Source organism: Aplidium turbinatum, chromosome 2, assembly GCF_918807975.1.
Source record: "Aplidium turbinatum chromosome 2, kaAplTurb1.1, whole genome shotgun sequence".
Lineage (NCBI taxonomy): Eukaryota > Metazoa > Chordata > Ascidiacea > Aplousobranchia > Polyclinidae > Aplidium > Aplidium turbinatum.
Window position 1 is genome coordinate 40,588,009 of NC_137473.1, and position 18,721 is coordinate 40,606,729.

General features: G+C 36.1%; 2 protein-coding genes across 2 annotated transcripts; one reads left to right on the top strand and one right to left on the bottom strand.

Moving 5' to 3' along the window:
- The first annotated feature begins 405 nt into the window (after positions 1-405).
- LOC145764887 (tubulin alpha chain, testis-specific-like) lies at positions 406-9,579 on the top strand. Its single transcript, XM_082576581.1, has 7 exons — positions 406-667; positions 3,631-3,853; positions 3,953-4,057; positions 4,712-4,908; positions 5,440-5,937; positions 8,448-8,641; positions 9,235-9,579. Exons 1-7 carry the CDS (start codon positions 665-667, stop codon positions 9,368-9,370), a joined length of 1,356 nt encoding a protein of 451 aa, XP_082432707.1. The 5' UTR covers positions 406-664; the 3' UTR covers positions 9,371-9,579.
- An 828-nt stretch (positions 9,580-10,407) lies between these two features.
- On the bottom strand, positions 10,408-13,157 carry LOC145765639 (uncharacterized). Its single transcript, XM_082577470.1, has 4 exons — positions 13,013-13,157; positions 11,739-11,846; positions 11,190-11,307; positions 10,408-10,579 (listed from the first exon to the last, which is right to left on the bottom strand). Exons 1-4 carry the CDS (start codon positions 13,124-13,126, stop codon positions 10,428-10,430), a joined length of 492 nt encoding a protein of 163 aa, XP_082433596.1. The 5' UTR covers positions 13,127-13,157; the 3' UTR covers positions 10,408-10,427.
- Between the last annotated feature and the right edge of the window lie 5,564 nt (positions 13,158-18,721).

An 18,721-nucleotide genomic window follows, 5' to 3' on the forward strand; every position in this document is an offset into this window, starting at 1 on the left:
TAACACTTGCAAGAGCGATTTAAACTTAATCAGACTACACAAAAAAGAAATTGAAAAGATAACAAGCTTCCTGAACGTTTGCTTTGAGAGTCTTCAAAGGCATCTTAAAAAAAAAGAAATATGATGTCATAAAAGACCAGCAATTCAATAGTTACAGGAAATCGGCTCAGTGTGACCGTACGAATTTAGAAAAAAAAGTAATCAAACGCAAGGATACGATTAAATAAAAAAAATACATGCATACTACTCTTTTTTTTCTCGGATACATTTTGATTATTCAGTCTAATTTTACAAAACATTTAGAAAATGAAATAAGTTTTTGGTGATTTTAATGCATTTTTGCTTATAATACTAATTGGCAACACAGTAAGTCTACCTCATTTTATTTTGCAGACGACAGCTAAAAATTATACAACCGTTTACTGTGTTTAGTTGTGAATAGAAGAATATTTCCTAAATCAATATTGTTGATGAAGCGATTATAACCAACCAAGTTTATTAGATTGTTTTTTGTTATTACATCATAATACCAAAATGTGGTCAAAATCATTTCTGTGAAGAAAATTTTCTTTGAAAGTTTGCAACCGTAAAAGGAGCTGGATCTTTAGTTTTGAAATAAAATTATTTTTCATTGACACTTGAAGCAAGACAGACATTCATCACCATGGTAAGTCTTGCCTATGGTTGCATAACCAATGGCTTGCAACCAGCCATATAGTTTAATTCAAGGAAAGTTCAACTTAAGCATTTTGCCAATAATTTTCTGAGTTTTTATTTTGATAACACTGTGCTGCCTAAATTTTAAGGTTGTTAAAATGTTTACGGTTCCTAGTGTACTTTTCGATGCTGAATTTTGACAAATTTCACTTAAATCTTTTAACAGCTTTAGTTTTAAGGTTATGAGAATTGTGACGTCATAAAAACGATTCAGTCATTGAATCAAAAGTGAGAAAAACTAACTGGAAAAGGTGATCAGGTACTATGACACTTCCTCAAATGGGCGATCAACCTAACACAGAAAGCAATCATTTAGAAAATAAATCAATAGTTTTTTTTACAAGTCTAAACCTTAAACCATTTGACCAGGTTAACACTCACAATAGCATTTCAAAAAACCCTAACCCTAACCTTTCCAAATACGGTTGTTTTTTAAAATTTGTAAATTTTTTAAATTTTTAATTTTGTTTTTAATTTTTTTAAAGGTGTAAATTTAAAAAAAAAAAATTTTTGAAATGCTATTGTGAGTGTTAACCTGGTCAAATGGTTTAAGGTTTAGACTTGTAAAAAAAACTATTGATTTATTTTCAGTCATTGAATTAAGTTTTGATAACATCACAATGAAAACTCAGTGACATCACAACGAGAAGAATCTAACCAATGCACATAGGCTCGAAAAGTTAGACATCTGAATTGGTTTTCACAGGCTGGTTTAGTGTGAAATTTAGATCGGTGGTTCCCACCCTTTTAACACTGCGAACCAGCAAAAATTTTGAAAAATGTTTGCGGACCTGCAATAAACAATCGTTGCGAATAGAACAAGTATTTGTAATCTTTTGTTACCCAAATTTGTCATTGCGTACCACAACGTAAGCTTTCTTGTTAATACGAAAACTTTATTAAAAACGGCAACGAAATCAACTCAAACAATAAAATTTCAAACCATTTACATACAAAATGAATGATAGGCATATTGGGAAATGTATTGCTGTTACGTTGACAGTAGGATGCGAGGCATTAAAAAAGTTACTGAAATACGGAGCTCTGCTTCGGCATCCAGCCAATTTCTTTGCTTTGTTTAATTAGTTAGAGATGAAAAAATTTCTTGCATAAATAGCTAGTAGAAACAGTTTTAGGAATAAAATGGCACGGAAATAGCCTAATGCAGAGGTCGGCAACCTTTTTCAATAAAAAAACTCTTCTGTTATATTTTCGGAAAATATGCCCACCAAAGAGCCACAAAACGTAATAGGCCTAGGCTACGCGTATTTCCGGGTAGTTTTGTAAATAGCCTACGGATCAATACACAGGCTTTTATCTAACCTGCTGCCTTAGGGAACGATCCTTTCTTATTCCGGAATCTCCTCTATGAACTGATTTCTGCAATGATTGATATCAAACGCAAATTTAAATTCCAAATTTTGTCAAATCTAGAGGGAGCCGCTTCAGAGGAGCTAAGAGCCGCGCGGCTCCGGAGCCGCAAGTTGCCGACCCATGGCTTAATGACACAGAAAAAATTGCCACAGGAAAAACTGGCACAAATGCTAAAGAGGGAAAAAATGGCACAATGACATATCCTTGCTGAATCTGAAGTTTAAGGAGACGTCTCATTTAGTTTGTGACTTTTAATCAAATAAAAAAAAAAAAGAATTTAGCAGCAAGCAAAAAAATTACAATAAAAAACTGTACAACTTGTAATGACATAACCTAGCACTACAGAAGATGCTGCAACATCATGATGCTCAAAATTTAAGTAATCAAAAAGTTTAATTTTATCATCATTTATCAAACAATTTTGCTGCATTAATGAAGGGAGATAAGTCAATTTTAGAGCTGTGGAAGACCAAGCGTTGAATGAGTTTTACAGTAAGGTGACAACTTTGCAATGCTTATGATTCCATATTGAAGTTTGCTTGGCAGAAAGTAAGATATTTTGCCGACCGGCTCCGGTCCGCGGACTAGCAGCTGGGAACCACTGGTTTAGGTGATAGCTACTGACTACTGTAATTTATTTGGAATTTAGCTATGCGACGGCTTATGTGCACTAATACTTTTCCCTATTAGTACCTATGACACGTTTGTGTTACAATAATAAGTTGTTTTTTTTCACAGTAAGCTACAGCAGTGCTTCCCAACCTTTTTCAGTTCGCGACCCACTTTTAATGCAAGTTTTATTGTGCCGACCCACAATGAGATATGACATCTTTATTATGGCATCTTTACTACTGGCGTAGGTACCGACACAACACATCTATTTGTTACATTGTTGCATAATTGTTACGTAATCATAATGCAGGGTGCACAATTCATGAAAAATGGAAAGTCAACAAATGAAGTGAAGATAAGAGTAGCGATGGCGAAGGCGCAGTACTGTTCAAGACCGATGGCTTAAACATTTTGTTGAGAGGATAATTTTGCCCGTTACCAATAAGATCCTTGGGCCCCAAATCAAATTACTTCTAAGAAAAACGCATTATTGTATATCCAATAAAATTTAAAATGGTTTCTTGAACTTCCTGGATCCGGCCCCGGGCCTAAAGGAACCCTCCTGAATCCCCCTATCAACTCTACTGCAAATAAGACATCCAGGAGCTAATAGTTGAAAAAAGGAATGACATAACCACAAACAACACCTTTAAAGATAGCTTCGTTATAACTCCAACAAAGTCTGCCCTATCTTAAACTCATTTGCGCCACGTGTTGTCAAGTTAGTAACAGTTACATAGCCTGTTTACCCACTTTTGAATTGTGATTTTTCATGGCTTTTGCTGGTTGTTTTTCATATGGGTCTACTTATCAGGGCATACTGTAGCCTATTTATATGCATTGATTCTTAATGATTCAATTCTCAGTGATTGGACTATCAGTTTATCTTCGCATCCTTTGCCTATTTTTTTGGTATCTTGTCCTTAGCGTGAATGTATCTCAATCCACGTTGGCCAAGCCGGAGTCCAAATTGGCAATGCTTGTTGGGAGCTCTACTGCTTGGAACACGGAATCCAACCTGATGGTCAGATGCCAAGTGATAAGACCATTGGAGGTGGAGATGATTCCTTCAACACCTTTTTCAGCGAAACTGGAGCTGGAAAGCATGTTCCAAGAGCAGTATTTGTTGATCTGGAGCCAACTGTTGTCGGTAAGTTTTAGATTTTAGTCGCCATGAAAACTTAATAAGTTTGTTAGTGCTGTAAAATCTTTTAAAAAACTCAACTGCTCATTCACTCACTTGTTACAGATGAGGTTCGAACCGGAACTTATCGTCAACTTTTCCATCCTGAACAACTTATCACTGGAAAGGAAGATGCTGCAAACAATTATGCTCGAGGACACTACACAATCGGTTAGTTTTAATTTGATGTACCACTTTCGCCGTGTAGGTGGTTCTGTTACTTAACAGGAGATTTGAGTGCACACTGCCTGTTTCATCGCTTGATCGCGCTGGTTGTTCGCACAGACGTATGTTAAATCATTGTTAGATTTTGAATAAATATCAGGTTCAATCTAGGCTATCCACTTACGTTTAATGTAAGTAAAGCGTCTTGTTTACTTATTGATTTACTTTTTAGTCGTTCTATTATTTTTTATTTGTTTATATACTTTTTATTTATTCAATTATTATCGTGGACATTGCACCACCGGTAAACTTGTAAAGGATTTATAGCTGACAAAACAACGTTTTTTTTTTCAGATATATCTTCCATAAATCCAAGCTTTTTACATAACTGAAATGATGAATATTTTTTGTTGTGTTTTTAGATAGTGTTAAAACACTTGTGTGGTACGCTATTTGAATTCTGCTATTTATAGTGCATGTATAATTGTAGTGGCGTAGTCTATAAGTAAGGGTGGGGTTTGAAGAGTGAAAATTCAGCCAAAGTTACCATTGAGTTTGATGTAGCCTGTAATGCAACAACTGTTTTTCAAAACCCCACTCAAAAGTTTTTTTTTGCACCCCCGGGCTGCACAACAGTGTTTCTGTTATTGTTGGTTGTAGGAAAGGAAATCGTTGACTTGGTTTTGGATCGCATTCGAAAGCTTGCTGACAATTGCACTGGTCTTCAGGGATTTCTGATTTTCCATTCATTTGGAGGTGGCACTGGCTCCGGGTTTACGTCACTTCTTATGGAGCGTCTGTCTGTTGATTATGGCAAAAAATCGAAGCTTGAATTTGCCATCTATCCATCACCTCAGGTCAAACAAATTTGCAATATAGTGGTCTGAATGGAGAATATTCATGGACTTCTAAATAGTAGAATCTGGACTGGAAACGCAGTGTACAGCAGTTGGCCAACAGCCAAGTTTAGGGTTAGTTACTGAGGTATCCAAAAACTTCTCTTAGCGAATAACCCTAACTCGTACAGTGCTGGTACTGTACGAGAAGGGGTGGGGCAGCAACTGAAAAAGCACTAAAATAAGAACTGGTAACTTTTTAGCCAACTGTTGTACACTGCGTAAAGTCGGTTTCCAGTCCAGATTCTACTATTTAGAAGTCCATGAGAATATTAAGGTTTTGCTAAAATTTACTATCAATCTTTGTGTTTGGTAGGCTACGTTATGGCTCAGCTCTTCAGAATTGAATATCTGCATTGTTTTTATTAATTTCTTATAATTGATCGTGATATGGACCACTTTGAGTCTGATATAAAAATAGAAACAACTAAATGTTGCATGTAACTCTGGTCGTCATAGTAAGTAAAATCTTCGCTTTGTGATTTGCTATAGGTTTCCACTGCAGTTGTCGAGCCATACAACTCCATCCTTACGACTCACACCACATTGGAGCATTCCGATTGTGCTTTCATGGTTGACAACGAAGCTATTTACGATGTTTGTCGTCGAAACCTCGACATCGAACGACCAACTTACACCAACTTGAATCGTCTCATCGGCCAAATTGTTTCATCAATCACCGCTTCTCTGCGGTTCGATGGCGCTCTTAACGTTGATTTGACAGAATTCCAAACCAACTTGGTGCCTTACCCTCGTATTCACTTTCCCTTGGTCACCTACGCCCCAGTTATTTCTGCCGAGAAAGCCTACCATGAGCAACTGTCGGTTGCTGAAATCACCAACGCTTGCTTCGAGCCAGCCAACCAAATGGTGAAATGCGATCCTCGCCATGGGAAGTACATGGCTTGCTGCATGTTGTACCGTGGTGACGTCGTGCCTAAGGATGTCAACGCTGCCATTGCAACAATCAAGACCAAACGCACTATCCAGGTACGTGTTGCAGACTACAGGGTTGGTTGGCTCTGAATCTTTATCCTCGGACTGACCAGGAGGACTAACAAAGCCTGATGACGTGTTATAGGTTATATCAGCAGTTTAGCATACTTGTCTTTGAACCTCTGACACAGGGCCGGTTACCGAGGTTGACAGAGTAAAGTTTCCGATTGTTATTGCCGAGAAAGTATTGTATCTATAGGCTAATAAGTGCTGCTGAATTGAGAGCAGTCCTGAAATACGTTGCTCAAATGCATACCCCGAGAGTCGAGCCAGCGCCGCTTGATCTGGAGTAGTGCGCTTAACCAGTGAGCTAAGATTCAACTGCTTTCAATTGATTGACAATACCATGTCCTAATGTCAGTTATTACATGCTAATCAGGGCCCGATTAACCATGAGGCACAGGCCTCAGGCCCCCTGGTTTTGGGGGCCCCCATTTTTTTACATTAGTAGGGAAAGTACTATAATTTGGACCACCTAATGAAAAATCTTAATTTTTTTAAAAAGATCCACAACATTGGGGTGCAACTAACTTTATTTGATTAGTTACAGGCTAGTTGGTTTGCAAGAACAATTCCAATCAAAAAAACATAACACAAACAAAGAAAACTACATTATTATTTTTTTTATATAGTGGTCCATAATATCAACCCAGTTTCTAAAATGGACCACCTGTTTCATAACATGGACCACCATACTGTAATATGGACCGTTGTCATGTGAAAGTAAATATATCAAGGAAGTCAAACTTCAAAGGCATGAAATAGAACACAAACACTCAATAAATAAAAATAGTCTGAAACGTTCATGATAGTCATCTCAAACAAGTTTCAAATCATTGATCGTTGGCACAGTCGTCACAATAGTAAAAATAAGCATTTGATATATCAGCACAACTTTCATCATATGGGCCAATTTCTTGCACTGACAACACTGAATCCAATCCTCATCAGTGGACTCGTCACACACAAGACAAGTGCATGCAGAAGCAGCATTGCTTGGAATAACTCTCTTTTTTGAAGACTTAAAGGTTAAAGCCTTTTCTCACTTGTTTTGCTAGTTTAGCTTTTTCTGTGAACTTGATTTTATGTTTGTGTGGCGTACCTGTCAGCACAGTAGCCTTTGTAGTTTTTCTACGTTTTCTTCCCTTTGTAACTTGTTTTGGAAGTGGGCTTATGTCCTCGACAGATACCCTGCATGACATGCTAACTGAACAAGGTTGTAGCCTAAGTTCTTAACACTCAATGACGATGGTCCTGGTGCTTGTGAGATTGCTTCATACGGTGCATCAGCTAAAGTTCCAGCATTTAATTCTGTTGACATGATAGATTTTTTGCCACTTTCTCAATGTTTACCACATCTTGTGACAAAGGTGAAATGTTTCGAGAAATTGCATCTTGAGTAGACATATCTTGATCATCAATTATCAGCGGTGATACATTGTTTGGAGAGGTGTCTACTTCATGAGGCTTGTCAGTAACTTCAGCTGAGTGAAAATCACTTTCATCAAATATAAGAGGATTAATGGGGTAAATTCTTGCTTTTTTAAATCCAATTTCCATGCTCAGACATGTCGTCAGAACTTAATCAAATTGTTTATAATATCAAAGTGATTATGCAAATTACTGGTAGTAGCTTTTATCACTATAAGAAAGCAAGTTACAAATATATTTTATGATGCACTCTAGAAAGTTTGAAAAAAATGCATAAATCTCATGGAACTTCATTTCTATGCCTGTCTTCATTACTGAGAAACAAATTTCTACCAATTGACCATAACCTGGACCACTGGTCCATATTACCAAACAGTTAGGTGGTCCATATTACAGTTAGCATAATCTTATGTTGCTTGGTGTCATTTAGAATTAAACAGTGGACATTTCTTCAAGATTTTGGCAGATAGTTATTAGTAATGCCTCTCCTGCAGATTACTTTTGTATAATCTTTTGTAACTGTAGCAATATTTGAAAAATTCTCAATAGTTTAGACCAGCAAAATAACATCGCAGACCCCCAAAACACAAAACCTCTAGTAGCAACAAAGAACCAGCTCAATCCTTTGAATCTGAATTTCTGAAATAGTAAAAACTAGGTCAGTAAAAAAAGTTAATTCAAGCTGTTCACAAACCATGAAATTATTTACTTCAGTCATTGAAAAAACAGCAGTGGTACAAATTATCAGCCGGTTCGCTTTATAGCACTTTTCCCTACCGTAGGCATAGGTAGTGAAAGTTGTTGTGCCAGTGTGTGCACACTTGTTATTTTTGAGTAACAATTCCAAATTGTGTAACGATTTTGCTGTAACAGTTGAGCACTCCTGCTCTGCATCGAAAGCGTTTGCCAATAGGGCCCCCAAAACTTAGCTGTGCCTCGGGCCCCCGTGAGCCTTAATCAGGCCCTGATGCTAATGTACTACGGTTGCTTAGTATGGGAGGTTATCGTTATTTTAAACAGTGTTTATGCATTGTTTAAGATTATAGAAGTGATCACTCACTTATCTTTCTCAGTTTGTGGATTGGTGTCCAACCGGTTTCAAAGTTGGCATCAATTACCAGCCACCAACTGTTGTTCCTGGTGGGGACCTCGCTAAAGTACAGCGCGCAGTTTGCATGTTGAGCAACACAACCGCAATTGCTGAGGCATGGGCTCGTTTGGATCACAAGTTCGACTTGATGTACGCCAAGCGCGCTTTCGTGCATTGGTAAGTCGAACAAAATGATCGTTGTCTGTTTTAATGTATAAATAATAGTTTCACCTTCAATTATAATAATCTCCATCTCTATATCAATATGCAAATTATGCCTCTATTTATAGCAGGTTTGCTTTGACCAGTAACTTACAGAAGGTACGATAATGTTACGTCATAAGAACTCATTGTTCTGGTCAATTTATACTACCCGCAAACATCTTTGTGACGTCATAACAACCTACTACCTGACAAATGTTCGGTCTAGTACTCTAGTTGGAGAACCTTCTAGTCTTACACGTATGCAGAATCTTCTACAAATACATTACATAATAAGGATTTCGCAATCAAAGGTCACTATAGGACAGTAACCGATAATAACTTTCGTAAGAAATATACAATTAAAACTGTACGCTTGGTCAAGATCCATAAAGTAGCCTGTCGTGAAGCTTCGCATATTGATTGTGACAGCGATAATGATGCTTGCTTCAGCATAGCAAGGCTCTAGAAAACGCAGAACGACTAGGCTATAAAAGATTTTGTTTTTCCAATAAATTATTGAGGTTGTTGTGATGCAATTTGTATGAAAAAACTTAAAAACCACCCAGGTACGTTGGAGAAGGAATGGAAGAAGGAGAGTTTTCAGAAGCTCGTGAAGATTTGGCTGCTCTTGAGAAAGATTATGAAGAAGTTGGTGTCGACTCTGTTGAGGGAGAGGCGGAAGAAGCAGAAGATGAATATTGAATTTTGAGAGCGTAATAAATTAAACTTCATTTGGTCACCGTAAATCAAAAGTTGGTGTTGAGAACTTGGCATTGTTGTTATCGTCGCTTTAGTCATGTTTTTGTCACTGCTTTTCTTTCAACGGCATCGTTCATTTAGTATGCATAACTACTGAATTTAGTATTTAGGCTAAATCCAAAGTGACTTTTCCAATAAATTTCCACAATGATATAAAATTTCAGTAACCTGGTAATTTCTAAACTTGGACGTAACCCCGATGGGAAGAGGAAACGGGGACGTCCAAAAAGAACAAGTGAAGAATGGGCAGACAAAATCGGACTGAAAGAAGATAAGATGGAGAATAGGAGTGAAGACAATCGGCCACCCCCATAAGAGGAATAAAGCCGAATATGATGATTAACTTTTTTTGACAGAATAGGCTATAGCCTGTATAACATGGGGACACAAAAGGGCATAAAAAATTTTCTAACTTTAACCGTTAAACTTTAAAAAAAAGTTAGGTTTAACGTTACTCCTTTCAAGAGTGCACTCTCATCAAACTTTTTAACGCTCGTACCTTAAAAGAAACAATGGAATGCCTAATTTGGTTTTATCGCAATGCTGTTTAAAAAAGAATTCAGTAGGTAAACTGTCAGAAAGTTACGCAATAATTTGGTAGCTATAATAGGCTACTATTCCTGTAACAAAAAGGACAAGCATTGTAGCCAATTAGCACCAAGATTTTTTAGCCGTGACTTGTAAACCTCGTTTATTTTTACCTAAAATCGGTCAGACTTTCCGCAATGCTAACTGACAGCAAGAAAATCAAGTATAGGCCTACTGTGCTTAAACACTCTTAGGCCGAAATAATTTGCAAACAGTTTCGTTAGTCGAAATCACTATCAGTTTATTGCATGATACAGTAGGCTATGTTTTAACCCATGATATAATCTGATTTAGTAAAATGCATAAAGCAGCTTAACATTCTAGAAGTTTTGTATCAAATTACATTATTTCTCAAGCTACCATCTCCCCTCAATGACTTTACAAATATCCACTAAAGTCTAAATAACACATTTTATTCTTCATTCAAATCTTCTGTAAGCGCATTCAGATTTCCCATTTTGTTAAACAGGTTATCCATCCACTCCGGTTGTTTCCACCCAATAAATCGATCCTCGTCCGATTGATTTTCTTTGGAACCAGCTTCATCAGAGTGATTGAAGCTCTCTATTTAACATTACCAAAATTAATTAACTTATTACGAATTTGCATCCGGTGTCCTAATTTGGATTGAATTTGCATAATGTAATTGATTGACAGCACAGGCTGCAAATACGGATTAAAATATTTTTATTCATTTAAAGCAGTCTTATGGTGGTCTATTCTTGATATAGGCTCCATCGCTTTGAACATTTTCTGTTATAGGCTACTGTAAATGTATTGATAACTAGAAAAGTCAGAGCCTACATTTGAACATTTTCGCCTAGCCTTCTGTATGTCAAAACCGAAACAAGACGAAAATTCCCCACTTCTATCGGCATATAGGCACCAAGAATATGTGATCTTGAAGATCAGACCACCAGAACAACGTGATCTTGAAGATCAAGACTAGTGAGTGCTCATCCTTGTGCTGATAGGCAGGAAGAACGCCCCTTTCTTCACAATCTTCTATGGTTTGTTATCTTCTAATGTCAGGCATCATTTTGTTTTAAATGTTTCCAGTTGTAATCGCTTTTACAAAAACTTATCACTTAATTGCTAAATAATTTGTTTAGCCAAGTCAGTAAAGAGTGCCAGCTGCACTGTGATAAACCTTAGTCATTCCAAGTGTACTTACGCAAAGGCCACAAGTCTAAATGTCCAGGTAGGCTATTGTTTATCTTCCTCAAATCCCGTCGAACGTGAAGGAGATAGTTGTAATGCCGAACTAGGATCATGGCTAAAGCTTGCTCTAGCTGAAAAATATGTGTGGTGAGTCAAAATCGCTTTTAGATTGTAATTAAAGTAGACTAGCTAGAGATTATAACTTAGTCGTAATCATCGCATAATTTAAGACATTGTTTCGTTTAATCAGCTTTAGCCTATCAAAAATAATGTGATAAATGCTGGACAATAGTAGGTGGGTGGTAGCCTATATTGAATACAAGCATTTTCAAAGTCATAATAATATAAAGAATTAGAAAATAATATTAAGAGGATGCAAAATTATTAATCATCCGCGCCCATATTCATACAATCATACAGTAAGAATATGTTTGCCAACAATACTACAACTCGTTAATAAAACAACGAATACTGTATTGTAACATATAGGCTATAGGCCTAATCACAAAGTTATTTTTGTAAAGTTACCCAATCTATCAAAAACAAACAAGAAGTTTGAAACCTTTTGTTGGCTAGCTTGCTCTGTGATTGCAACAGGGTTGTAGTACCAACGGTTGGGAGGCTTGTGACCCATCATACTGTTTTCTTCCAGTTCCACATCCACACTTGCCTGAATGAAGTTCAACTTAAAACTACAAGCTTACACAATGTAACTTTTATAAACCTATAGGCCTACATAGTTTTTTCAGCACAAAACGATAGAAACGTTTTTCTGTTTTTCTGATAGATTTACCACAATGGCTTAGTCTACTGTAAAATGGGGAAGGGGCATTGGGCCATAAACTCTTGAAAAAATTCTTGGACAAAGAAATTTTCTATCATTTGCAACTAATTAGCAGTTTATCTCTGGAGTTTGCATTTCATTTTGGTTAGCCTACACCAAATTACAATAGGCTACTTCCTTGATATACCCACAGATACCATTGAACTAACCACCATTCGTTCTTTCAGATATTTTGATTTTATGTAACTTAAACAATCTTTTTACCCTTTGTTGCAGAATCGTTTGACAGAGTTTTACTATAGACTTGGAATTAAAGTCTCAGAACTCACTTTCAGAATGCGCTATTGTAAGACATTTCCTTCAAAAATTTCTGAGGGATGTTTTCCAGACCCCCACTCTTCCGGACTCACTGACATGTGCAATAATAGCCTACTCATTTCCCCTCCCCCTCCCCGAAATTCTGTGCTGGCGACGTCTCTGTTTGCGTACATATTTCTCCATCACTAATAATTAAATTCTTTATCAGTAGATGTTTGAAATAGTTGTCTCTTTGGCTGTTAGGGTTAAGGTTAAGGGCCTCAAATGGACAATAGCCTAGAGCCTTTTTTCTCTAAATGTGGCCCTGCTTTCTTCTTTGTAGTTAAAGACGGGTGAAGCCGAATATGCGATGGTATCTCAATACTGTATAAGCTAATGAAAGGCAGTATGCTATAATAGGTTATGTGAATTGTGAGGCATTTGTAACGCATGCCGACTACATGTAAGTTTAATAGGTTTACCGTACCCTGAGGTTTATATTGAAAGCTTTTCAGCTGCATGTGAGCCATCGCTTGGTATAAATCATAATAATAAAAATATGAGCAATAGGCCACATTTTTTTACATTTATCTTACCAGATGGAGATTTGCATTTTGCGTCACTGGATGCAAGAATATTTTTTAAGTGTTCCATCAATAAGCTATATACATTGCAGACTAAACTGTTATCAACTCGGTTTATTTTACAATTATATTGAACACTTTATGGCTATGACGTTTGCAAAGGACACTTACCGTAAGCTGGTCGAGGTATTCATCAGCTGTAATGACCGGAGCGGCTAACTTTTCTTCGTGTATTGCGCCAGCTAGCGAAACACTTGCCACAAATAAAAGTACACTTAGAAACATCTTCTGATAGGATGCTTGTTTTGTAAGCAAATAAACCTGACAGATGATATGCATTCGTGTAAAAAGATTATACTTTGCCAACAAAAAAAGAAAACAAATTTAAAAAAACCTTATTTATCTACAATTATTCTACGTATTTCAACTGCAATGATTTGTAAAAAAAATTGAATGACATCAAATCAATTTATAAGCAATCAAACAGATTAATCAGTTGAGTAGACAGAGATTGGTTAATTCTAAAAACGATTGAAACCAAACCCTTCAACTAAGTTATAATATTGCTTGTACTTATGATTCATATTTATCTTGGCCTACTGTAACTTAAAGTTTTGTCGTATTGCATTCTAGGCCTATCACTATTCAAAACCGAATGCGTTGAAGGCAGAGATGTACGTATACGCCGCAAATTCAACGCCGCAAACTTGCGGCGTAGAATTTTTGCTTACGCTAACGCCTGCGGCCACATTTTTTTGGATAGTTTGCGCTTGAGGCTATGCCGTAAAGTTTTTGCGGTTTTTTAGCGCATAGCGTCAACACATACTTTGTAATGTATTTTTTTCGCTACAACACGCCAATACCTTCCAGCGCTGCAGTTGAAAGAATGTTTTCAATGAGCAAAGACTTATTGGAACCAAAGCACAGCAAAATGTCAGATAAACACTTTCAGATGCTTGTGTTTTTTCGTGGAAATTTAAAATAAAACTTGTTTGTTTCGAGTGGTTTCTACCGTGTGAATGTTTGGCACCTAGCAAACAAAATTAGTTTACCCTAGTGTATGTGCTGTCGCTGACGCCGCCAACTTTTTTTACAAGTTACGTTGACGCATGCGGCGTATGGTTTTTCGAACGTTTGCGTTTACGCTGACGGCGTCAATATTTTTTGTATGCGCGTACATCACTATGGTTGAATGTCTTATGGGTTTAAGTCGCGTAGACTAGTATATAGCCTACTAAAGATGTTGAAATGCACGCCCAATAAAGGCAAACATTTGAATCAGGGCAATCTGTGAACGATTTTACAAATGCCAATATGACTCGATTATAGGAATTTTCATCCTCGGATTGACCCGTTAAGAAATTTGTTATAATAAAAAATAGCCACAAATTGTATGTAGGTTACAGCAGGGCTCCCCAAACTGGGGTAAAGTTATTGACTTTATGGAGTTGCGCACTCAAAACATGTATTTTTGTGAGTTTATGGTGTGAAATGTAATCGGAGTTTAAAACGCTTACACTGCATTGTGAAGTGAAGTAGCTTTTAAAAGTTAAAGCTTTGAGAAAGCTTTTAATGTTGAAAAATGAAGTCATGATTTTTCTAATTCAGACTCTGAATAAAATTTAGACTTAGTCCACCATTTTAACAATGACAACTGACTTTTGAAATTATGCCCAATGTCAGTTTTGCTTAAAAAACTGAAGGAATTTAATTTGTCCCTCCTAAGAGATAACATCAATGTTTTGTATTGAAATGTAAAGTTTGTGCAATTAATTATCAAATAAATAAACATTTGGAAACAAAAAGTTCAAAATGCTTTATTTAAAATGTTTTTATTTACTGAAAAGTTTTTGATTTGCAATGATGTGGAATCAAACGTTATTTGAACCTCTTGTTATCGACCATTTGTCAAATCTGTTGAAACAGTTTCAAGTATTTTCTTCCACATTTGGACGTTACAAAATTAAGTTGGTTTCAAAACTTATTTACAACGCAAAATAAAGCAGGTCCACCAAGCACCTCGCTCTTAATTCTCAGGAAGAACTAGCTGATCATGCAATTCAATTTATTTTTCGTTGTCGGAAAACAACAGCAATGATGTAGTTACAGATAGTGTACGGGCCATCATTATCTGACTCAGCAGTAGGCCACTCCTGCCGTTTGCATCAACGTACATGTGCGAATCAGAATTTTCAACGTTGACGGCAATCAAAACAAAATAGACCTACTGTTCCAGCCTAAGCAACATTAAAACCGGCTTGAGACCAGCATTAGTAAACATTAAGCCACGACTGAACTTGTTTTGTGGCAGAAAGCAGTCCCACCCATTACACAGTGTAACAGATTGAACGATTATAGCGCCATCTACGATATGTTTATGTGCGGTTACCATCACTATGACGCAATATACATTCTCACGAGTTGATAATTTGTATGGGCAAAACGCGAGTTTCATGAAGCTATTATTCAGTGCAATAAGAATCAATGTCTTGATAGATCAAGACGTTACACACAAAATAAATGTGTTTGCTTTTTGTTTGGTTTCCAGTAATTCCAATAGGCTAGGCTACATGTAAAGTAGCAGGTTTCGTGTAGGCTACCGGTAGGTTTTTTTAGTTTTTGTTCGAATTAAGCGTTCAATAAATGCCACAAATCTATATTTCGCACTGTTTATGATTTTAATCGACTGATCGCGAAAACATTTAGAAGATTGAAAAGGGTCGCGACTCGCAAACAAAAAGTTTGGGAAATCCTGGGTTAGAGCACATGTGTTAAACGGGAAGAAAAGCGATTAAATGTTTTTGACGTAAAAATACATTTTTTGCAATAGCCTACAATTTTTTAAAAATACAAAAGCCCATACGTGTTACTGTTATTAGCGTACATTTTTCTTGTTAAATACTAAAAGGCAAATTAACTTCAAACTTTAAAAATTATTTTTATCATAAAGGACAAATGAATTTATTGATAAAACTTTGTTCATTTAATTCGTTGCCAAACCCTTTAAGTAAACTCAAACATATGCGACATGACATCTTTATGAAAAACAAATATAATATATCCATTCTGTCTGTCACCGTAACAATGACATTTCGTAGAGTTAGAAATTTAGAGATGAAGTAATAAATAGATGTTCCATGTCCATCACTTTCATTCAATAGCCGCAACTTGATATAAAAATGTTTTACGTTGAGTTAAGAGCTTTCAAGCTTTGACTATTTTAAGTAGACTACATAAGCCATTGTGACTAAATTACAACAGAACAAATTTAAGTAGGCTAGAGCCTACAACGGCTAAAGAGGTCTCAGTTAATAAATCGTACGGTATATGAAAGTTCGGTTGGATAATAATCTAATTTTTTTTAAATGTCCATTGGGAAAACTCCTGTAAACATAAGCCAATATCTAATCAAACTTGCTAATTATAACTTACTGGCTATACCTCTGACATGAAAAATCATGAGATTTTTTTATTTTAAGTAAGCTGTCCACAAATAGCATGAACATATTCCATTTTCCATTAATATTGCCCTACCTTATTCGTATGTCCAGTAAAGCTATAGCCTACGAAACAAAAAGTATTTAAAAAAAAATTCAAAATATTTCGTTTCGAAGCGAAATCTCTTGTCTTAATTTCGTTTCAAAATAATTTCTGAATGAAGAATTTCGTTTCGTTTCATTTCGATATTTAAGCCACTTTGTTTCGTTCTGAGTTCGAAACGAAATGTACAAGAATTTGGGAACTTTAAATGTGCCAAAAACTCACACTTCAAAGTAAATTTTCATCATGTTTTTCAAAGGTTTGATTATAATTGCAATTAACAAAGTGATAAAATTCTTAATGCCACACTTTTGTTTGCAAAAAATGATGTTTAAAATTTCCTGTTGACACTAAAGCAATAGCCTGTTAGCTGTGACATATTTCGTTTCGTTTTGAAATTACGAAACATTTCGTTTCGTTTTCACCTAAAATTATTAATTTTCTAAATTTCGTTTCGGAGCAAACATCTATAAGAAAGATTTCGTTTCGACTTGAAAAAGTTCGTTTCGAACTGCTCTAGTGTCCGGTCTACTTGTGGATTAGAAATGTATCAGGTTCAATTTATTTTAGCATAAATCCACAACATGTGTGACGCAGTGCATGGTCGCTATTAATGACATACCAGGAACAGAACATCAGCTGTTTATCACTTATTATACTCCACTGTCGAGTGCGTTAGCCCTATTATTTTGACACCGTAGTCAAGCCGACACAGTTCTTTATTATTAACATAGGCTACTTAGTACTTATTTATAATCTAAATGGTTTATGGTTAGCCTACTTCAGCTCAAAATGGGCCTCCAGGACAACTTCCAACAATATATCAGGGGAGGATGGTAGATGGTTATAGAAAATAAATTTTCTAAACTGACCACTACTTCAGTAAATTCATCACACAAAATCTGTTACAAGGCGACATTTAAAAATAGATAGAAGAAAACTTAAGTAAAACCTTTTTTAACGTTGTTTTAGACACCATTTTGGATCAATGCTGTAAAAGTCCAAAAGTGACAATCTTACTTTTCTGTAGTTCTACATCAGCTTTCTCGACTAGACTATATGACAACTTTCGACTGACTATATGTCAAAGTAAAAGGCTGTGGATCGCCAATCGCGTACCGGTAGTTAAGCCTTATTGTATAGTTATAATTAGTTTTGATATTTATTCATTATTTCACGAGATCCATCAAAGATGTTTTAATGAACGCAAAACTGTCGAAAATATTTACTTTGTTCTTGTCCAAACACATCAAGTAGGCTCTAATCTATAATTAATTTTTCCAATTCAATTCAATTTCCATTCAAGATAACAGGTAAAACACACTTTACAAACTTTACAAGTTGACGCCAATTCTAGTTTGCAAAGTTAGTTTTCTTTGATGAATTGAATTCATTTTTTATTATTGACGGTCACATTGAAGAAAAAAGGATCAAAGTCATTTACAGTAGATATAACTTAATTAAGCTCTTCATTTTTAAGAAATAAATAGGCTACAATTTTGTTCTAAAATATCGATCTTTGATGCAATAGCAACGGTTTTTTCTGCGTTAAGCTAACTTACATAAAGAAGGTATGGAACCGTCACATTTTCATCAAACCTTTGCACAGTTTAACAGCTAAAACTACCAAAAAAATGGCAAATGGGTTATCAACAAGCCCGGCTGTTGGCATGCCTAAAACTAAACGTTTCTCTTAAAAATTGATACCCTAAAAGCAATTATGAAAAAAATGGGTCATTGGTCCTAGGTGTATGGGACCGATGATTTTTCCGTGTAGGCAGTGCTGTGTCAAGGGAGGGGCCAAAGGGGCCTGGCCCCCGGACCCACCATCTCAGAGGCCCACAGATAAAATACTTTTATGTTTCGATGACAACATTTTTACTGTACCGTACCGTTTTAAACTTTCATTCTGATAGGAGTGTGATTCGGTCAATGTTTTTTTCGTAAATTGTTTGGTGCAGAGTCACTTGCAGTAAGCTACTGATTTGAATGAAGCGGTCATGTGTTAGCAATGTTACCAAGACAGATTATAGGCCTACAGTGTTAGTTAGTGGATATAGCATGCATGTTTTTTGCTCTCAGTATTCTCTAGTATTATTTTTGATCGATAATGTTAGGGGTATGGTTGCGGTTGTCAGTCAATGTGTTTTCAGTCAATGGTCTTTCAGCCCTTCATTTAATGTTTGTGATACGGCACAATAATAGTAGGCTAGTTAGTTTTGGAATGTATATTCTTTGCCTTGAGTTTTCTTTAGTAATCTATTCTTTAGTATTCTTTTCTATCAGTGGTGTTAGGGTTGTGATTGTTAGTCAAATTTTTCCACTCAATGGCCTTTCCGC